This window comes from Gopherus evgoodei, chromosome 2 (genome assembly GCF_007399415.2).
Source record: "Gopherus evgoodei ecotype Sinaloan lineage chromosome 2, rGopEvg1_v1.p, whole genome shotgun sequence".
NCBI classification, from domain to species: Eukaryota; Metazoa; Chordata; order Testudines; family Testudinidae; genus Gopherus; species Gopherus evgoodei.
Window position 1 is genome coordinate 152,873,931 of NC_044323.1, and position 19,084 is coordinate 152,893,014.

At 43.3% G+C, this 19,084-nt stretch overlaps 1 protein-coding gene across 1 annotated transcript in view; it reads right to left on the minus strand.

Moving 5' to 3' along the window:
- Positions 1-2,565: 2,565 nt before the first annotated feature.
- ARHGAP25 (Rho GTPase activating protein 25) overlaps positions 2,566-19,084 on the minus strand; it is a 44,836-nt gene continuing 28,317 nt past the window's right edge. The window contains exons 5-11 of the mRNA XM_030551982.1: positions 17,084-17,291; positions 10,996-11,128; positions 9,560-9,633; positions 8,123-8,244; positions 7,263-7,465; positions 5,349-5,944; positions 2,566-3,622 (exon numbers count right to left, since the gene is read on the minus strand). Coding sequence (XP_030407842.1) covers positions 3,412-3,622; positions 5,349-5,944; positions 7,263-7,465; positions 8,123-8,244; positions 9,560-9,633; positions 10,996-11,128; positions 17,084-17,291 — 1,547 coding nt within the window. The 3' untranslated portion in view covers positions 2,566-3,411. The remainder of the gene's footprint in view (positions 3,623-5,348; positions 5,945-7,262; positions 7,466-8,122; positions 8,245-9,559; positions 9,634-10,995; positions 11,129-17,083; positions 17,292-19,084) is intronic.

Here is a 19,084-nt window from a genome sequence, read left to right on the forward strand (position 1 = left end):
GGGAGGGCAGTATTGAGGAGCACTGCAGATTTTGAAAGATTCCTGGAGCATTGGCGATGGGTGAACCTGATGAAGTAGGAGGATTTTTTAAACCCAATGAACAACTTTTTTGGGAGGGTTCCCAAAAATAGTTCAACTTCCCCAAACCTTTCTGTTCCCTTTACTTGAAACTCAGATTTATCATGAGGCTGTTTCAGTTTAAAGACATGCCAGCGTGATTTCTAGCTTACAGAGCTTGGGCTGAGTGTTAGGGACAGAAGGACCCTACTACAGCTAGGATGGCACAAATGGATACTTTATATACAGAGAAGACATTTGTCGTTTGCATTAGCATTGTCCCCACTCCTCATTCCCTTTCACACTGTCTGCATTCGGTTGTTTTTTCTCTGCCTTTTTTTTTCTCATAGTCTTTCCCAAGCAGAACTTAAGCCAAACTTTTGAGCCAATGAGGTCAGATGAATGCACCACCATTGACTATACAGTACATAGGGCACCCAGCTGACTGCAATGGAGCTACACCTTGTGACGCCAAACCTCATCCCTTTTCATGTCCATTAAGGCACTAGTCCAGGGATCTGCAACCTTTGGCACGTGGCCCATCAGGGAAATCCGTTGGCTGACCGGGACGGTTTGTTTACCTGCAGCGTCCGCAGGTTTGGCCGATCGCAGTTCCCACTGGCCACGGTTCGCCATCCCAGGCCAATGGGGGCTGCGGGAAGTGGTACAGGCCAAGGGATGTGCTGGCCACCACTTCCCCCAGCTCCCATTGGACTGGAACGGTGAACCGCAGCCAGTGGAAGCTGAGATCAGCCGAACCTGCGGATCTGCCAGTAACAAACTGGCCTGGCCCTCCAGAGGATTTCCCTGATGGGCCGCGTGCCAAAGGTTGCCAATCTCTGCACTAGTCTGAGGTGCATTTTTGTACTGTGGGTAAATTCTATGGCCCATGTTATGCAGGAGGTCAGAGTAGAGGACCACAGTGGTCCTTTCTGACCTTTTAATCTATAGGTCTATGTATGAATCATTCCCATGTCTGAATGTCCAGTGAAAGAATGGGTTTTCTTGCAGATGTATTGACTTGATTCCTAATCTGAAGCTTACAGCAGCGACAGAGCCCTATGAGCTCCTAGCCAGAGGAACTGGGCTGCCTGTGAGGGACCCACTGGTGGAAAGCAGAAAAAGAAGCAGCCAAAGCAGCAAGCAGCCAAGCTAATACCACAAGGTATTAGGGCTTAGGGCTGAATCGTTCAGTCCTTAAATTGAGTCAGCGAACGCATTATCTGCAGAAAACAGCCCTGAAGTTCTAATTCTGATCTGAACTGCACACTGGTGTAAATCAGGAGTTGCACCAGTGTAAATGAGAGATGAACCCAGCCTTTACGCTGCATTTTCCACACCCTAGCCTGTCTCCATGGTAAAAAATAAAGTGAAACCATATATAAGTTCAGAACTGTTAAACTACAGAGAGTCTCTCAGGGGAAATGGTGCAGGCCCCATTGGCTGTGCTAGTTAAGGTTGTGGGTCACCCTTTGTATTAAAGTTCCAGTCATATACGTAAAAGGTTGTTATAGAGAGGAGGGTGATACATTGTTCTCCTTATCCACTGAGGACAGGACAAGAATTAATGGATTTAAATTGCAGCAAGGACAGTTTAGGTTGGACATTAGGAAAAGCTTCCTAACTGTGAAGGTAGTTACGCACTGGAACAAATTACCTAGGGGGGTTGTGGAATCTCCATCATTGGAGGTTTTTAAAAACAAGTTAGACCAATGTTTCCCAAACTTGGGATGCCACTTGTTTAGGAAAAGCCCCTGGCGGGCCGGGCCGGTTTGTTTACCGGCCGTGTCCGCAGGTTCGGCTGATTGCGGCTCCCACTGGCCGCGGTTCACTGCTCCAGGCCAATGGGAACTGCTGGAAGCAGCGGCCAGTATGTCCTTGGACCTGTGCCACTTCCAGCAGCTCCCATTGGCCTGGAGCAGCGAACCGCGGCCAGTGGGAGCCGCGATCGTCCGAACCTGCAGATGCGGCAGGTAAACAAACCGGCCCAGTCTGCCAGGGGCTTTCCCTAAACAAACAGCGTCCCAAGTTTGGGAAACACTGGGTTAGACAAACACCTGTCATGGATGGTCTAGATCAGGAGTAGTCAATAGGTGGACTGTGAGCCAAATCCAGACTACCAGACGTTTTTAAATGGATTCCGAAATCTATATATTTACTTATTATTATTTTATTATTATTATTATTTTCTCTGGAATCTGGACCCTGAGTATACCTCGACCAAGAAATTTGCACCTTGACAAAAAATAAATGACTACTCCTGGTCTAGATAATACTTAGTCCTGCCTCAGTGCAGGAGACTGGACTAAGATCATATCAAGATCTCTTCCAGTCTTCAATTTCTATTATTCTGTGAGTTATAAATGGTTTGTGAAGAGTTAATAAATGACATTATAAGCAGCTTACATGTGTTATAGATGGTTATAAGCACATTATTAGCATGTTATGTTTATAAGAAATCTATTGGCCTATTGGAGTCCACAGCAATCTAAAATGATTGACTAACCATTTATTAAAACAGTTATGATTTATTAACCTGTTATAAACTATTTATAAATGGAATCTTAATATAAAGTGTGACAGGTAAAATATACTCTGGGGAACAATTCTGCACTGGACTTCTGAGGAGGAGGGGTGCATAAGGTGATTTGTTTGCTTTTATCCATCTTTCTGACAGCAATACTAAAACGTAGACTTTATTCTGAAAACTGTAATTTCACTCAGCCTAGGAGCAGAGGATGGAGAAAAGGGGTTTAACCGTAGAGTGCAGTACAATGTCCAATCTAACTCAAAGCAGTCACCTATATAATGATAAGGACACAGGCTCTTCCAAGTTCCTGGGTCCAGTTTTTCAATGTTATTTTTTTCCCCTCTGAGAAACTTAAAAACCATCAGTCCTTTCTCCCAGGACAAGTGTTATCACTCTTCAGGCCAGGGAACTGGTGTGTGACAGAGAGATTCCTTCAGGGCCACTGTGAATGGGCATCCTGTACAATCAGCACGTGGAACTCCCTGCCACATGGTATCATTCATGCCACGTATATGGATAACTTGAACAGAGCAGGAATAAAAAAGCAAAAGAGAGTTTTGAAAAAGATGTAAACCCTCCTACCTCAAGGCATAAACCAATTTCTCACTACTAGAGGTCAGGAAGGAACTTTCCCTAGAGGAAGATTAACCTGTAGGGCTCCTTACACGCTCCTCTGAAGCAGCTAGTGCTAGCCATTCACAGCAACAGAATTCTGGACAAGAGAGACCCCTGGTTCAATCCAGTCTGGTAATTCCTATCTGAAGGGGGAGGATAATCCACCATGCAGCTGTACTCCATGTGTGTGCACATCCAGGTCCATTCTTTTATTTTCCTTTGTCCCTGGGACCACTCATGGATTTGACAAAGTCCTGGATCTCCTGCTCCAGCACCTTGTTCCTCTTCTCAACGTCTTCCCATGAGCGCTCCACATTCTGAAGCTTCAATTCCAGCGCCACAAACTTCTTCTTCTCTTTCTCGATCTCTTCATTCAGTCGCACCACTTTGGCCCAGACTTCATAGTTCTCCTTCTGGAGGCTGCAATGGGAAGGACAGGGGACAGCCCTGGAAGGTCATCATGTGGCTCCTGGTAGCTTATACCTCCATGTCATTCAGCAATACAATACTCGGCAGTGCTACCCTGAATGATGCACAGCCTCGTTACCCAATCCCATAACACTTTGTCACGTCCAATGAATCCATAGCAACTAAAAAGCTGTGGGGATAATTATGAACCAAATTGTGTCTATTGGCTACAGACCTATACTGGAGGTGGGACATAGCTCCAGTGACCTAGAAGGAGCTTTGATGCACTACAGAAGGATCTACCATAGTGGTTTTTGACCTTTTTTTCATTTGTGGGCCCCTTTGGAAATTTTGAGTGGAGGTGCGGACCCCTTTGGAAATCTGTTGTCTATATATAGCGGACATTTGTTCAGTCAGTTTTCAGTCTAAGTCTTTTGCTGACCCTTTAAACATAGTGGGATCTGCAGACTACAGGCTGAGAACCATTGGCCTAGCATGTGCTCCCCTTCACTGGCAGCAGCAGGGATGAATGGAGCTGTGAGTTCAGAGTGTCTATGGGTCACTAGAAAGGGATGCAGTTATGTCTGGTCCTTACAAAGGGGACAAAAAGGATGAGAGGAGCAAAGATGCATGCACCTTTCTCTGCTCTTGCAAGCTCACAAAGGGGCCTGCGGCACTGGGGCCCTATAGATGGGACCCAGCTAGAGCTGGTCGGGTATTTTTCAATTAAACTTTTTTTGCTGGAAAATGCCAGTTTGGCAAAAACTGAAACTTTTCATGAGAAAAGGCAAGTTTCAACAATTTCTTGACTCAAAACATTTTTGAAGCAAAGTTTAGAAGGTGTTGACACATCCCATTTTGGTCAAAATTAAAACAAAACCTTTTGAAATTATCAAAAAAACTCATTTTGATTGGCCTGATCTAAAAAAAAAAAATCAGATTATCAGTTCATGAAAATTTTCACAGTTTTGACTTTCATCCCAATTTCGGATCTCAATTTGAGACAAGAAACATTTCCAAAAACCTCATAATTTTTTTGTGAAATGGGAAAACGGATTCTCTCCCAGTTTTAGTCCAAACCAAAATTTCAGATAAGCCACCCTTAACTCTGCAGAAATTTGGATCCAAATCCAAGTTTCATGGCTGGCCTCTATCTCTATAATGGCCAAGTCTATAGTAATTAATAATGCCTAATATTAATATGGTAATAATATGATACTAAAAAAACATTAGCAATTACAGCTATATGATAGTGCAGTAACACTATTAATTAGCAGTATTAATTGAGTGATATGATACTGTTGTAATGTAAGTAATCACTACTTCATGATACTATAGTAATACTAGTAATTACTCATGTATAGTATCGATACTATAATAGTATATTATAGTAACCTTAGAAATTACAGAATACTATAGTAATACCAGAAATTAATCTTATATAATATTAATACTATCATATTTACAATAAAATCAGTAATTACTACTATATGATGCTATAGTAATACTAGTAATCAACCCTTTATAATATAATACTATAAGAGTGTGAGTTGAGGTTTTCATACTCTCCTGAATGCAGTACTGAAAATTATTTACCTTAGAGAGGAGAGGTGGGTGAGGTCATATTTTTTATTACCAACTTCCAAAAATCATAATAAAAGCTATTACTCCACCCAACTTGTCATTTTACTATCCTGGGACCAACATGTCGACAACAACACTGCAAACCATCATTTACCTTTTTATTTGCTCTTCATAGTCCTTTTTCTGCATTTCCATTTCTTTTTTCAGCCCTAGGATCACCTTTCGAAGGGACTCCTGGTTCTCCTGACCAGAGCCACAGTTCTCAGCACCGATGTTTGGACCCAATAGTTCCTTTGGCACAAGGCTAGGGCTTTGGTTTTCTAACAAATCTTTCTTGGAGCTGCTGCTTGCTGTGCTGAGAGGGCTAGTGCAAGTGCTCTCCCCACTCTCTGCCTGGCAGGTAGGGACATTGTCATAGGTCGAAGTCCGGTGACGGTCGAGCAGCTTAAAAAGATCCTGAGACAATGTTCTTTTGTGTTCCTTTGGGGAAGTCGGAGAGAACTGACTTCCTGAAGATGTCCAAAAGTCATTGCTGAATATGTCATTTTTATCGCTGCTGGCTTTCTCCCCCTGAGAGGAAGCAATTAGGAAGGATTTCCTGTTAGGAAGGGTCTGAGTTCTTTTCCTGGACTGTATTTTCCACATTTCCAACATATCTTTGGATTGGTTTACATCATTATCTTCGAGGGATGCGTCCAGCCTGACCGCAGCTCCAGAGGAAGTGGGACTGCTGGTATCTAGGTCATCTCTCTGAAAACATAGCCAAGAACATTAGAAAGTAATTTCATTTTCATTCACACACCGTACAGATGCACAGTGTGGTGACAAAAATAAAGCCACACTTTATATACAAGTTAATTTATAACTCGTTAAGAAATGATGAGTGGACATTGTGAGGAGGGCTGGTAAAAAAAATTTCCATCAAAGGATTTTCTGTGGAAAAATGGATTTTCCACTGAATTAAAATTTCTGTGGAAAGTATTTGCTTTCAAGGGACAATTCTGACTTATTGACAAAAAAAACAAACCTCTTTTTTTTAGTTTTTCAGCCAAAAACCAAAACATTTTCATCTGAAAATTTAACTTTTTATTTTTGCTGAAAATGTTTGGTTTTCAGTTTTTCAGTGAAAAGTCTAAATTTTTCATCTAAAAGAAACCCATTTTCCAACCAGGTGTAGTTATAGTCATATTGCAGGGATGAGTAGTATTCGCTGAAAGCACATCAGGATGATGGGATTATAGATGGTTATTAGTAAACTCTTAACCTGTTTGATCCTATAACAAACCGTAGAAACAGATTAACCCTTTATTAAAATATCCATTAATCATTTACTTACCATTTATTAACTAGTTATAATTTGTACCTTAATATAAAGAGTAATCAAAATATCACATGTGGAAAAAATATCCTCACTTACGTTATTAACATGAAATAATTTCATGTTTCATGAAATAATCCTGGTAGGACACCTGAGTTGCTTGAACCTTTTTAAGTTGTCAAAAATTCATATTTTGATGACAAAGAAAACCAGAAAAAAAAATCAAGAATAACTCTTCCCCCACCCCCCCTTTTTAAAACACACAGCTCTATACTGGTAAAATATTTTGAATTTTTGAAACGTATAGAATATTTGTCATCAAAATGGGAAAAATGCAAAAAATTTCTTGATTTTTTTCTTTCCTCTCTCCTTTTTTTTGACCAGCACTAAGTAAATTTTTCCCACCCATAGAGGCAGTATTGCCTAGTGGAGAGAACACTGGACTGTGCCTCAGAAACCTGGATCTTTTCATGGCTCTGCCACTGTCCTACTGGGTGACCATTGGCAAATCACTTCACCTCTCTGTGCCCCAATTTCCACACCCATGCAATGGGGATAATAATACTGACCTCCTCTACAGAGCATTTTCAGATCCCATGGTTGAAGAAGTGGGTTTTTTACCCACGAAAGCTTATGCCCAAATAAATCTGTTAGTCTTTAAAGTGCTACCGGACTCCTCATTGCTTGCATGGTTTAAATATGCTCTAAAAGAGCTGGGAATTATTATTATCTCACAGGATCGAGTCTTACCATTTGGCCATGGGTTACAGTGTTTGCCTTGGACGCTGGTGGATCTTCTGCAGCATCCCAGCCCACAGAACTGCGCGGCACTTGGATCTTCTTGGAATCATTCCTTTGGGCAGGTGGAGAAGGGGGCTCATCTTTTGACAAAGGGAAGAGCTTGGCATGGTCGCTTATCATCACAGTCATCACTCTCTGGATTTGGGGGGTGCCTGCAATAGAAAAGAGACACATTTTACAGCACCCAGGGAGAACTCATTCATACCATTATTTTAAATCAGTGACTTAACCCTAAATCCTTTCCTCCCTAGAATTCACTGCACATTATTAAAAAGAGAGTGGAATTTGGGTTTTGTGTGAAATTCTTCCCTGTAGAAAGAGTGAGACTTAAGCTTCACTTTCAGTGGTCACCATTTCTTAGCTCTATGGTGTGAGTAAATCTTACACACCCAAAGCATTTCTCTATTAGTTCTGGTGCAGTTCTCCCCAAGGCCACAAAGTTCAGTGGAGAGGTTGAAATGTCTGGATCATCTTGAATGACTATTTTCCAGAGTTCCCTGTGTGGTTGCAAAGGTACGAAAGAATTCCACACCTTTCTGAGGCCCAGAACATTGCTTATCAGCCCTTGTATGGATGGAATGCACAATACAAGGGCTAGGTGTTATTATTGTAGGGCCATTTGTTGCCTGATTGACCTGCCGTTGTGCTGAGATACCAGGCAGAATGTTTTCTATCCAGGCAAGGTGGTGTTTTGGCTTCTATACTGCGTCTGATTTAGGAAGTTCATTGTTTTAATCCTTTGGATACAGTGATCTCTTGAATACTGCAAGGGCTGCCTAAGTTAATGGTGTTACAGGATTCCATTGTACCTCTCATAATAACTGAAGGGTCCTCTATCTTTGGCCTGATGAGATTCACTCCAATCACTGTTGCCAGGTTATCCACACTCATCTTGTTGACGCTGGAGTTCACCTGTATTTCATGTAGGAACCTGCCGGAATCCAAGGGGAAAAATTCCACGTCGGAAAACAAACAGTCTGAAGATAAATCTGCTTAAGGTGTTATAAAATCCTAATGATCCACCCAGCACTTGCTCCAGGCCCCCAGGGACAGAAACATAGATACATGCCCCTTGTTATTTCAGAGCACACTGAGGCTTTGTTTTTTAGGCATCTCTACAGAAGCCAAATCTGTCAAGTGGTAAAAGAGCTGTGTCCCCCAAAAAACAAAAAAGAAACAAAGATTGGTTTGATCCTTAATGATGTTGCAAAAAAAAAATGAGACAGCAAGCAGGCCGGGGTGGGGCGAAACTCAGCAGTTTCACTATGCAAGAGTTCAGATAAATATTGTCCTTGATTCTGATTCTTGTGGATTCAATGTGCTACACATGGGAGTGTACATACAAGGCCAAGTTGAGCTCACCGCAGTCAGTGAATTCATAGGTTTTAAAGTGAGAAGGGGGCATTCTGATCACCTGTTCTGCAGATCATCTATTCTGACTTCCTTTATAACAGTGGCTAGAGAATTTCACCCACAAATTACTGCATCCAGCATAAAGTTATGTCTCCGTTCACCAGGGCTAGATTTAAATCATATAGTTTCCCTCTCAGTTTTGGGCCAAGCAAAATTTGTGACAACCCCTGAATTTTTAACAGGTTTCTCATTAAAACTAATTGAAACCATGTGTCAGGTAGTTTTTTATGAGAATCCATAAACTGGCTCATGCTTATTCAAAGCACAAAAAGGTTTGTGAATTTCTGCTCAAGCCAGAAAATCCAGACCCAGGTAAGAAACCACCCAAAGTTTGGGAGTGTCCAGATCTGAGATTTGGTTCAGGCCTTTGCAATGTTTTGATTCAAATTCATGTTCAGATTTCAGACTCTCCCAGTGTCCTGGGCCATGTGGATCCAGGAGGTTGGTGAGAGCCCATCTTTTTGCACCTGAGCTGAATTTCAAGTCTGTAAAAGAAAAAAAGAAAAGAAAAAAGAAAAGAAAAGAAAAAACCCAAAGCAGGTGAGTTTTACATGGTTTGGGATTTACTGGTAGACAATTTTGTTCAAATCTCTTCAGCTCATCTGTTCAGTTACAGAGAAATTCAACCTTGTGCAGGGGGCTCACAAAAGAGGTTAGTCACCTGAAGTTTTAAAGGGTACCTGAGTGGAGCCTAAGGCAGTCCAGTGTTTGCTCTCTGCACAAGTGTCAGTTTCACCTTTAGAGACTAAGGCCAAGATCCACAGATCTGGGTCTAACTTCTCACGCACCATGATGAAAGTTGGGCTGTCTGTACATTATGAAAGAGTACATACCTGCAGATATAACTGAGGAGGTTGTAATTGACTCGGGGAAGCAGAGACAGCTGCTTCACTAGCTCCTGATGACCCTAAACACAATTTTAAAATTGCTTTATAAAGGCTCATGAACATCTGAATTCCAAACCATCTGTGAATTTTCCCAGTCTCTCCAATGACATCCAGGTGTGGTATCTCCTCTCAGTGCTTGCTCGCCTTTGGAACTGAATCCACATACATTATCATAGTCCCATTAGTGTGACGGACAATACTGATTAGTCTGATCCAGAATGGCAATTCCTGTGTTTCTATCTGAGTGACTGGAATGTTAAAAGAAACCCACGGGTTCTCAGCTTCTACATATATAGAACTCCCCTCAGACCCCCACAGGTAGCGACCCACAATGGCTGGTTGGTTGGATATGAGAAAGCAAGGCTGAAGTCATCTGTTGGACATGTCACCCACAGTCCTTCTGCTCTGTTCCTGGAATAAGCTTTTTGCTACGGGGCCAGCTGCTAAGAAAATTCTGACCCCAGTGACTCACTCATATTTCCCCAAACCATTGTTCCCATCAGTTCTTTGCTTCTCTCAGCCCCTTCATTTGCCCCATCTCCTTTCTTGCTCACCCCATCAACTCTCCTGCTGACCATCCTCTAGACTCAGAGTGATATGAGGCATGCAGGATGTTGCATTTCCTTTCTCTGATAATTGTTTACACTTTTCATTTACTGCAGGAACTCAGCTAAAACAGGAAATATGAGAGATGGGGCAGCTTTCAGGATTCACACACCCTGACAGCTAAACCTTAAGATAGGTAAACCCATGCTGCCAGATTGGGGAGCTAAGTTTACTTATTTTAACGGCAGTTCAGACAGGAAGACATTCTGGATTTAAAACCCAGTTAGTCACATACAACTCCCTCTAGCGTGCAACTGAGCATACCCACAGACACTCTTCTGCTGGAAGTGATAACAAGGTGAGGTCTGCAGGGTGGCTGAGTCAAGGGGTGAAGGGGAGAAAGCAAATCGTCTCTTTCCCTAGGACACCAATACTGGCCAGGATGCTAGTGTATCTTCTCAGCTACTTTTTTGAGACTGTAAAGCACCAAATTTGTCCCCCATGTAACTCCATGGCAGTCAATGAACCCCAAACTTGGTAGAATTACACCAGAGGGATAGTTATTAATAATATTTACTACAGTAATGCTCTAAGGGCCAACCAAAAATATGGCCCATTATGCTAGGTGCTGCACAGCGTAGCAGACAGTCCCTGCCCCAAATTGCGTCCCTTCTTTTCTATCTAGTTCCATATCCATCCCTTTAGCTAATCTATCTAGCACGTCCAACTCCATTGTATTTAAGCACTGAATTGTAGATGCTTTTGATTCATAAAGCACTTCCATTTCCAACAAGTGTTTTTTAAGGGGGGTGGAATAAATGCATGGTCATTGGTACCTTCATTTCATCAGCATTCAGAAGCATTCCACACAGGAGGAAGTCCTCATACTGCAACCACGGTACAACCGGCTCGGGGAGTTCCCTCAGGTAGAGTTTGAACAAAGAGGCCACTGTATGTACATCTGTATCGCTGTAGGACAAATGGTGAGATTGGAATAAAAGGATCCACTCAAGTGAGATTCAGACGCTCTTGGCTAGGGAACCATATATCTGTTTTGCTCATCTTGGTTGTGTGAATTGAGCGTTCAGGAAAGGTGCCTATTTTGAGCAACAATAGCCTCCCCCTCAGGAGAGGAGAGAGGCCACAAAGGAACAGAGGACAACTAAAGAGTGGGGACAAATCAAAATTGTAGGAGCAGGCCACCAGTGGGGGACACCAGGCAGAGAACCCCAGGCAGCACCCATTGCTTTGAGACTGGACTAAAGGAGACAGTGGAAGAAAAGTGAATGCTTGGCAGATCTTTCTCCTCTACCATAGTGTTGGTGGTTTCCCAGCAGTCATAATCAGGGTAGTGTTTTCCTAGCCTACCTTTGAATCATGGGTGTTTTTATGCATTTACTTAACAGGCAAATATTATCTAGCACTCACATATTTGGCAGGCCTTTTCCATTCAGAGTTGGCAAAGCTTGTCTGGGTTTTTAAGGTTAACAGCAATTACAGAACATGTTCTACTAGGACAGATGTTTGCAGCTTTGTGTACCATATAGTTTATATTCTGTCAAAAAGAACACTGTCAAGATAGGTTTCTGTTTTGACCTACCTTGAAGTTGTTAAACTGTTATAATCTGCTAGCAAGAATCTACCAGGTCATTTATTTTTTAGGTTGCGTTTTTTCTATAAAGCCTACCACTCACTCACTGAGAAATGCTGTAAAAGCCACCATTTTTGTAGACCCTACCAAAACAAAATGTCATGAGCTTCATCTGCCTGCTCAGCATCAACACTTTGCTAATAAGCACCATGCCACAGTGCTGTGCTGGCAAAGATGACCACACAAAATAGAGAGAGAGAGAGAGGGAGACTTGGAAAGGAGACTGAAGTTATCGAATTGTTGCTGTCGTTGTTATATCAAAAGAGCCAGTGACTGGTCTTCCCCAATCTGTCCCAGGGATCAAAGTAAGAGGAGACAGAGGGGAGCACAGCTCTGCTAAAAACAGATAAAGCAGTGTATGAAGAATCTAGTCCTTTTGCTTTGATCAGTGTTCTAGGTGGCCTTACTGTGACATCTACTCACCTCCAAGACCTGAGATTTTGACAACGCACCTTTGCAGAGTCTAGATCGAAGCTGAGAAATGGTAACACCTGTTTTCTCTTGAGTCCTGACCCACATACAGGCCAAGGGATTTCTTTCCTATTGCTGCAGACAGAACAGTCCTATAAACATGGCACTGGACATGCATGTGTGCTATTGCACCCAGGCTGACAATATGTTGTATACTGAGCTTTCTGGGTCTTCTTTTCAAATCTGCTAGTGATGAAGGTCATCCTTCTCAAATAACATCTAGACCAGGGGTATAAAGTAGGTTCCATTCCTGGCGCTGCCACGACTTACTGTGGGTGTGTCTACTCAGCAAGCAGCAGCCTCCAGCCACGCATCTCAGAGCCTGGGACACCACACTTGGGCTTTCACTATGGTGTTAAAAATAACTGAGTACATGGTCAGGCTCTTAAACCTAGAGAGCAGGGTGAGTGGCTTCAAGCCTTCAGAGCCTGAGCGCCAGCTCAAGCCACAAAGTCTACTATGGCTGGTTTTGAGTTAGCCCCGCGAGCTGTTGACCTGGACCCTGAGACAAGCTTAACCGCTCTGTATCTTGCCTCTGTACCTACCTAATGCCTGATCCTGTCAACACTTAGGCCTTATCTCCACTAAAAAGGGATTGCTGGTATAGCTGTACCAGCAAACCCTCCGAGTGCAAACACAGCTTATGCCAGCTAAAGTGTGCTTTTGAGCTTATACCAATTCCCCAAAGAAAATAAGCAAAAGGGCTTTTTTGCTGGTGTAACTGTGGCTGCGCTAGGGCTATTGCTGGCATAACTCAGTTGGTCAGGGGTGTGATATTTTTTAACTAGCATGGCCCTCTGCTTTACTGTGAATCAGTGAATGGCTCACAGGCTAAAAGCTAAGCATGTATGTAAGTATTTGCAGGACTGGGGCTCTTCTGAGGACTGCTGTGAGTTGGCTAGACACAGATTTTGTACTATAGAACTAGAAGTGTATGTTGTTGCTTTTTTTAACCATTAATGTTATACTGGTGAAATCCCTAGGGTGGATTCAGTTATACTAGTACAAAGGTGCCTTCTGCCAGTATTGCTAATTCCCTTGCCTATACAGGAGTAGTTATCCTGGTATAAGCACCTTTATACAGATATAATTTAGTCCATACTATGCAGGTTATACCATTCTAATTACACCAGTATAGCTAAAGCAGTATGACTTTTGTGTGTAGACAAGCCCAAGACCTGTGTCACTCAAGTCAATGGGCATTTTCCCATTGGTTCAGTGAGAGCCAAATCACTCCTGATGTTTGTAAAGAGCTTAAAGATTCTCAATTTAAGTGCAAAGTATTATTACCATCCAGTGATTCCTAGGAACTCACACATTATTGGTCCCACATCCTGTGATACAAAACCAACATTACAGGGCACTGAGAAAACAACAGCTAATCCAAGTTTTTCTTCTGTGTCCCATTGCAAAGCAAAAAGGCTTTACCTTCCTGTGAACCCAGCACAGGTTGTAACAAGAGAATTTGCCATGGATGTGCCAGGTTGTGATTCAGAATCGCAGAAAGCCAGAGCTGTTCAGCTCCAACAAGCTTCAAACAGGTTTCAAACACAACGGACACAGCAACTTTCAGAGATCAGCTTGGCACAGGGATTATTTTAAGTGTAAGGGCTGTGGGTCACCTAACTGCCTTTATGTGAACTTTCCTTTCTATATAAGGAACAGTAACAAAAAGGAAGGGTGGTCTTGTGGTTAAAGTGTTAAGCTAAGATGTTCAAAAACAGTGGTTCACTTCCCAGTACTGCACATGGGGGAAATTAATCAAAACTTTCCATGGTCTCTAATTTGGGGGCACTGCTCTCTTTTCGGGTGCTCAGTTTAAGATACCTCATGCTAGATTTTCAGAAGGCCCAAGCTCTTGCAGCGCTGTTTGATGTCATCAGGAGCAGCCCCTTCAAAATCAGGTTCAGGGTGTCTCAAAGCTGAGCTTCCCCAAAATCAGCAGTCAGTTTTGAAAGGATTGGCCTAAACCTTGCTCCTAGTGGGAACGTTGCCACGATGTGAGCAGGACTCAAAGGAGGTGCCAATGCTGCAGAGGTCAGGTAAATAACCCCAGGTCTGGCCAGTGCCAGTAGAGAAAAGAGCACTGGCATGACTGTGGGGGAGACAGGTTCATCTATGCCCTGCACCTCCTTATTTCCAGTATCGTGAGTGGGTTGGGAGCTGACCAAGACCAGAATCCCTGAGCCAGGCTGATCTTCCAGTGCCCTGCACTTCATAGGAGTGCTTACACCTGTGGCACATGTTCTGAGTCAACAGCATTTTGCACTGCCATAGGTAACTACACCAGGCTCAGGGCCTGGAGAATCAGGCCCTTATTTATATGGCACCGAGCACCCCGATCCTTCATCAAAAGCAATCACAAAGGGTTTAACCCCATCTCCAAGCAGGTGAGAAGGGTTAGAGATAACGAGACAGGACAGCTCACTAAAGGGAAGGGATTCAATTAGGAACTAATGAGTCAAATCAGGAAACTTTATAAAGAGAAGCCCAGAAACCTTACTCCCCTCCTTTCTTTTTGCAAGGCCTGTATTATAGAGTGCAGAGAGGGAAGGTAGCAGTTTATGCTATTACAAGAACTTCTACAATAGCACATACATGGAGGGAGGGGAGCTGAGGTATAGAATGAAGCCCTTTATTGGTGATTGCATTGGTTGGCAGAATGTCCTGAATCTGAACTTTGTGTTAGCCTTGTGTTAGGAAACACAGCATGGTTTGGAGGCTAGGGGGGAGGGATATAGAGTGGTATGAAAAGGATTTACCCCATTTTGGAAAAAAAATAAATCCTAGGGCTGGAGGGGACCTCAAGAGATGATTTAGTCCAGCCCCCCATGCTGAGGCAGGACCAAATGTTACTCCTTGTCATTCATTATTATTATCTGGATTTCTGTAGTGTAATGCCTCAGAGACTTTGTTATGGACCAGGACCACATTGTCCTAGGTACTGTACCCACACAAAATGAAAGGACAGTCTGTGCCTCCAGGAGCTGACAGTCTAAATATAGGACAAGAGACAACAGATGGGGGAATACAAGGAAACAGTGAGACAATATAGGTCAGCATGGCAGGCAATGGTCTCTGCACATCAACAGCCTAGCTGTTAAGTTTTTTTTATAGGCATCCAGGGCAAAGGAGAGTTTTAAGAAGGGATTTGAAGGCAGATAATGAAGTAGTTAAATGGATGTGTACAGGGAGTAACTCTCAGGCATGTGGGGCAGCATCGGAGAAAGCACCATGGTGCTTGTTAGAAAATTTAACAAGTTGCCAATGGATGCTAACATCCTGGGCAGATCAGAGGCAAGGGTCGACAGGTCAACCATGAACAAAAGATGCTACGAAGGGAAAGGGCTGACTCTGAAGGGCCTTGAAAGTGAGGACTAGCAGCCTTTGTTCAATGCAATAGAAAAGAGAAAACCAGAGTGGGATATACTTGAAAGTAGGAAAGAATCAGTGGGAAAAGCAACTGGGGGGGAGGGGAGGAATAGGATCCTTAAAGATTTAGAATGAATGAAATAAGACCCACCCAAAATCATAGAATATCAGGGTTGGAAGAGACCTCAGGAAGTTATCTAGTCCAACCCCTTGCTCAAAGCAGGACCAACACCAATCTTCTCCACTGAGCCTAATGACAATCCCCAGTTCACTTCCACCTCACCCAAGCATATCCCTTTAATGGCTGACTGCAAAGGCAGATGAGAGAAAATGCCATTAATGCTGAAGAAGTTGATAGCATATCATATTCAACTCCCAGCACTGGCAGCTTCCCTGTATCCCTCACTTTAGGGTTTTGTTTCCTATCTGTGTCTTGGCAGGTGGGAGAATGAATTATTAAAATGGCTCCTCCTCATTACAACATTCTGTTCCTCAGTTCTGCATTTACCCAATTTGATTAATCCCAAATTAATCCCAATTTGAAAAATTACAATCATAGAGATTAAAGCCAGAAGGGACCATCCTATCTAGTCTGACCTCCTGCACATCAGAGGCCACTATACACCATCCAGCCCCTGCCACAAAAAGCTCAACAACCAAAATTTGATCAAGTATTACGTGATAGTCTCCTTTTGAAAGCAGTGTGTGATTGCTGATAGGTAACACCTCCTTGGAATCCTTCGCTAACCTGCCCTTCCACATTTAAAAGGAAAGGTCAGCCATGCCTGAATGTTCCTATCATCTTCAGCCTATTCGGGGACATTTGTGGAGTGAGTTTGTGGGTCTCAGTCAAACCCCTCATTAGTGGCCGTTTGTCCGCATCACCCAAGTCGCCCATTACAGTCAGCGGTAACTGGTGGTTTCAGCAGATGGGCCAAAGCCTGAATGGGTCATGAGGACTAAACTACACCCTAGAGATGGTTCCTCCAGGCAGGATTGGGGCACTTTGTCAAGGCAGAGTTCGTGGGAAAGATCTGCACTGTGGCTATTTGCTGACCATGTTCTGTAGGTAAAGAAGGGACCTGGATTTTGGTCAGTCCAGTGCCTTTCTCCACAGGGCCCCCAGTAACTTCTTGTGATTCTTTTCCTAAACAATGAGCATTGTTGTCTGCCCAGTGTGCCCAGTTATCCCCCAAACCCTGCTCTCACAGCCCAGGCTTTGACTTTCAGTTGACCCCATCTTTTTTTGAACCCTCTTTTCTATTTGGGGGAATGATCTTTCATGCACAATGGGCAGGGTCTTGTCTGTTTCTCCACAGAGATCAACCAGGCCAGTGACTTCCACAAGTCTGCAGTTAACAAAAGCAGTAGATAGACAGACTGAACCCCGAAGGGCTTAGCTGGATAGAATCAGGAAATATAAACATTACCGGTCAAAAGATGGCCTTTCCCCAGCGTCAAATGCGTCCCTCAGCTGTTTCACCAGGTTGTCCTGGCCAGGCAGTCGGAAGATGCCCTCCTCATTCATGCCGTGTTCACGTATGAACTCTGCACATGTCTCCATCAAGAGGGGGACCAGGTGCTGCCCAAATTTCTGTTCATACGCCACAGTCTCAGCCAAGCGCTGGCCAAATACCACTAGATAGAAGAAAGGTATTGTTAATAAAGGATAGAGGTAGGCCCAGAGGCAGCGGTGGGATTTATCCCTTGTCCGTTGTAATACTGTCATTGTATGGAGCTTCTTTCAATGCTGAACAGAGGTTTGCTTGCTAGATGAAAATAAAGGGCCAGATCCTCAGCTCAAACACCACTGACTTTCATGGAGCTATGCTGATTTACATCAGCTGAGAATCTGGCCCACTATGTCATCAAAACTTAGAAACTGCCAGACCAGACCAGACTAGAACTATGGTCCATCTAGCCTAGAATCAGAGGCTACTGCAAGAGGTTTCAGGCAATACACCAAAGGGTGCAATGGAGATGTCGTCTTGATGCTTATGCTCTGTCTGCCTGCTTGTTGCAAGCTTCTACTGAAACTCCCTTAAAGTAAATCCCTGCCCTCAGATAAGCAGAAAAATTCAGCTCTGGACTTCCCCAAAGTTCAGGGTTTGAGACCATGGTTTCAAATCATTTATTCATGTTTCAGTGGTTCTCAAACTTTTTTGTACTGGTGACCCCTTTCACATAGCAAGTCTCTGAGTGCAACCGCCTCCTTATAAATTAAAACACTTTTTTATCTATTTAACACCATTATAAATGCTGGAGGCAAAGCAGTGTTTGGGGTGGAGCCTGAAAGCTCATGACTGCCCCCCATGTAATAACCTTGTGACTCCCTCAGGGGTCCCGCCCCCCAGTTTGAGAATCCTTGGTTTAGAAGATCCCTCAGCTCTGCACAGCAACCAGCTGGTAATGTTAATATGCCATGGGATATGGAGATTGGGGTACCCCAGGCAGAAGTTTACTTTATCTTTGTCTTAAAATATCCAGTGGAAAACAATTTGTTACAAACATTCCTCTTGAGTGTTTGGCAGATACATCAGGAGAAAATCTAAGCGAAATCACTGAAGATTTTCTTCCACTGAATTAAATTAACCTGTGTTAAACCCTTTCCTGCAAAGAGTGTTAATACTTTACATCTTCAAAGTGCCAAACAAATGTTAAGGAGTCCTTCCCCACAACACCCTTGGATTAAGTAGTATTGTCAATGCTTTATAAATGAGGAGCCTGAAATACAGACAAGATGGAGATATAAGGAAAATGCTGGGGGGAGACTAAGTAAATATGAAAAATGTCAATAGGATAGCAAAAATGCAGAGGGCTGAGGATATGTCACTTCATTAGCTGTGCCACTGACAAACACGCAGAGTGAAGGTACCTGTGAATTAAGAGCCAAATTATATGGGTTACTTTGGGGATCTGTCTCTTCAATCCCCCTGCCACTGTCACACATCATGGAGATGCCTATGAGTTAACCCCAGGTGAAGTCAACGGCTCAGCAGTTCTAAAAACTGGGCCCTTCTATGTTGAGCAAGCTGCTAACATCGAGTCAACGTCAGACCCAGGCTAGAACTCAGGGATTCTTGGTTTCCAGTCCCCTGCTGGACCTCATTGACTCTTTTATTCAGAGACAAGAGATCACTAGTAAAACAGAGGTCTTAAAACTAAGATGGCAAAAGAAAAACAGCCTTGTAATGCAGCTCCAGCTGAATTTGGGCTGGGAGACTTTCCCTAGCCTAATCTCTAATGTGTCCTCTGCCAGTCAGCTATATTTTTAAAAAGGGGCCAGTACCTTTCCTCCGGAGCAAAGGCTTTTTCCTCCTGAACTCCCAGCAGAAAACCATCCCTAAGGCTGGAATGCAGCAGCCCTCATCCCAGCTCTTCATCCTCAAGGCTTTAGGCATGATGACAGAAGAGATGCCCCAGATGCAAGT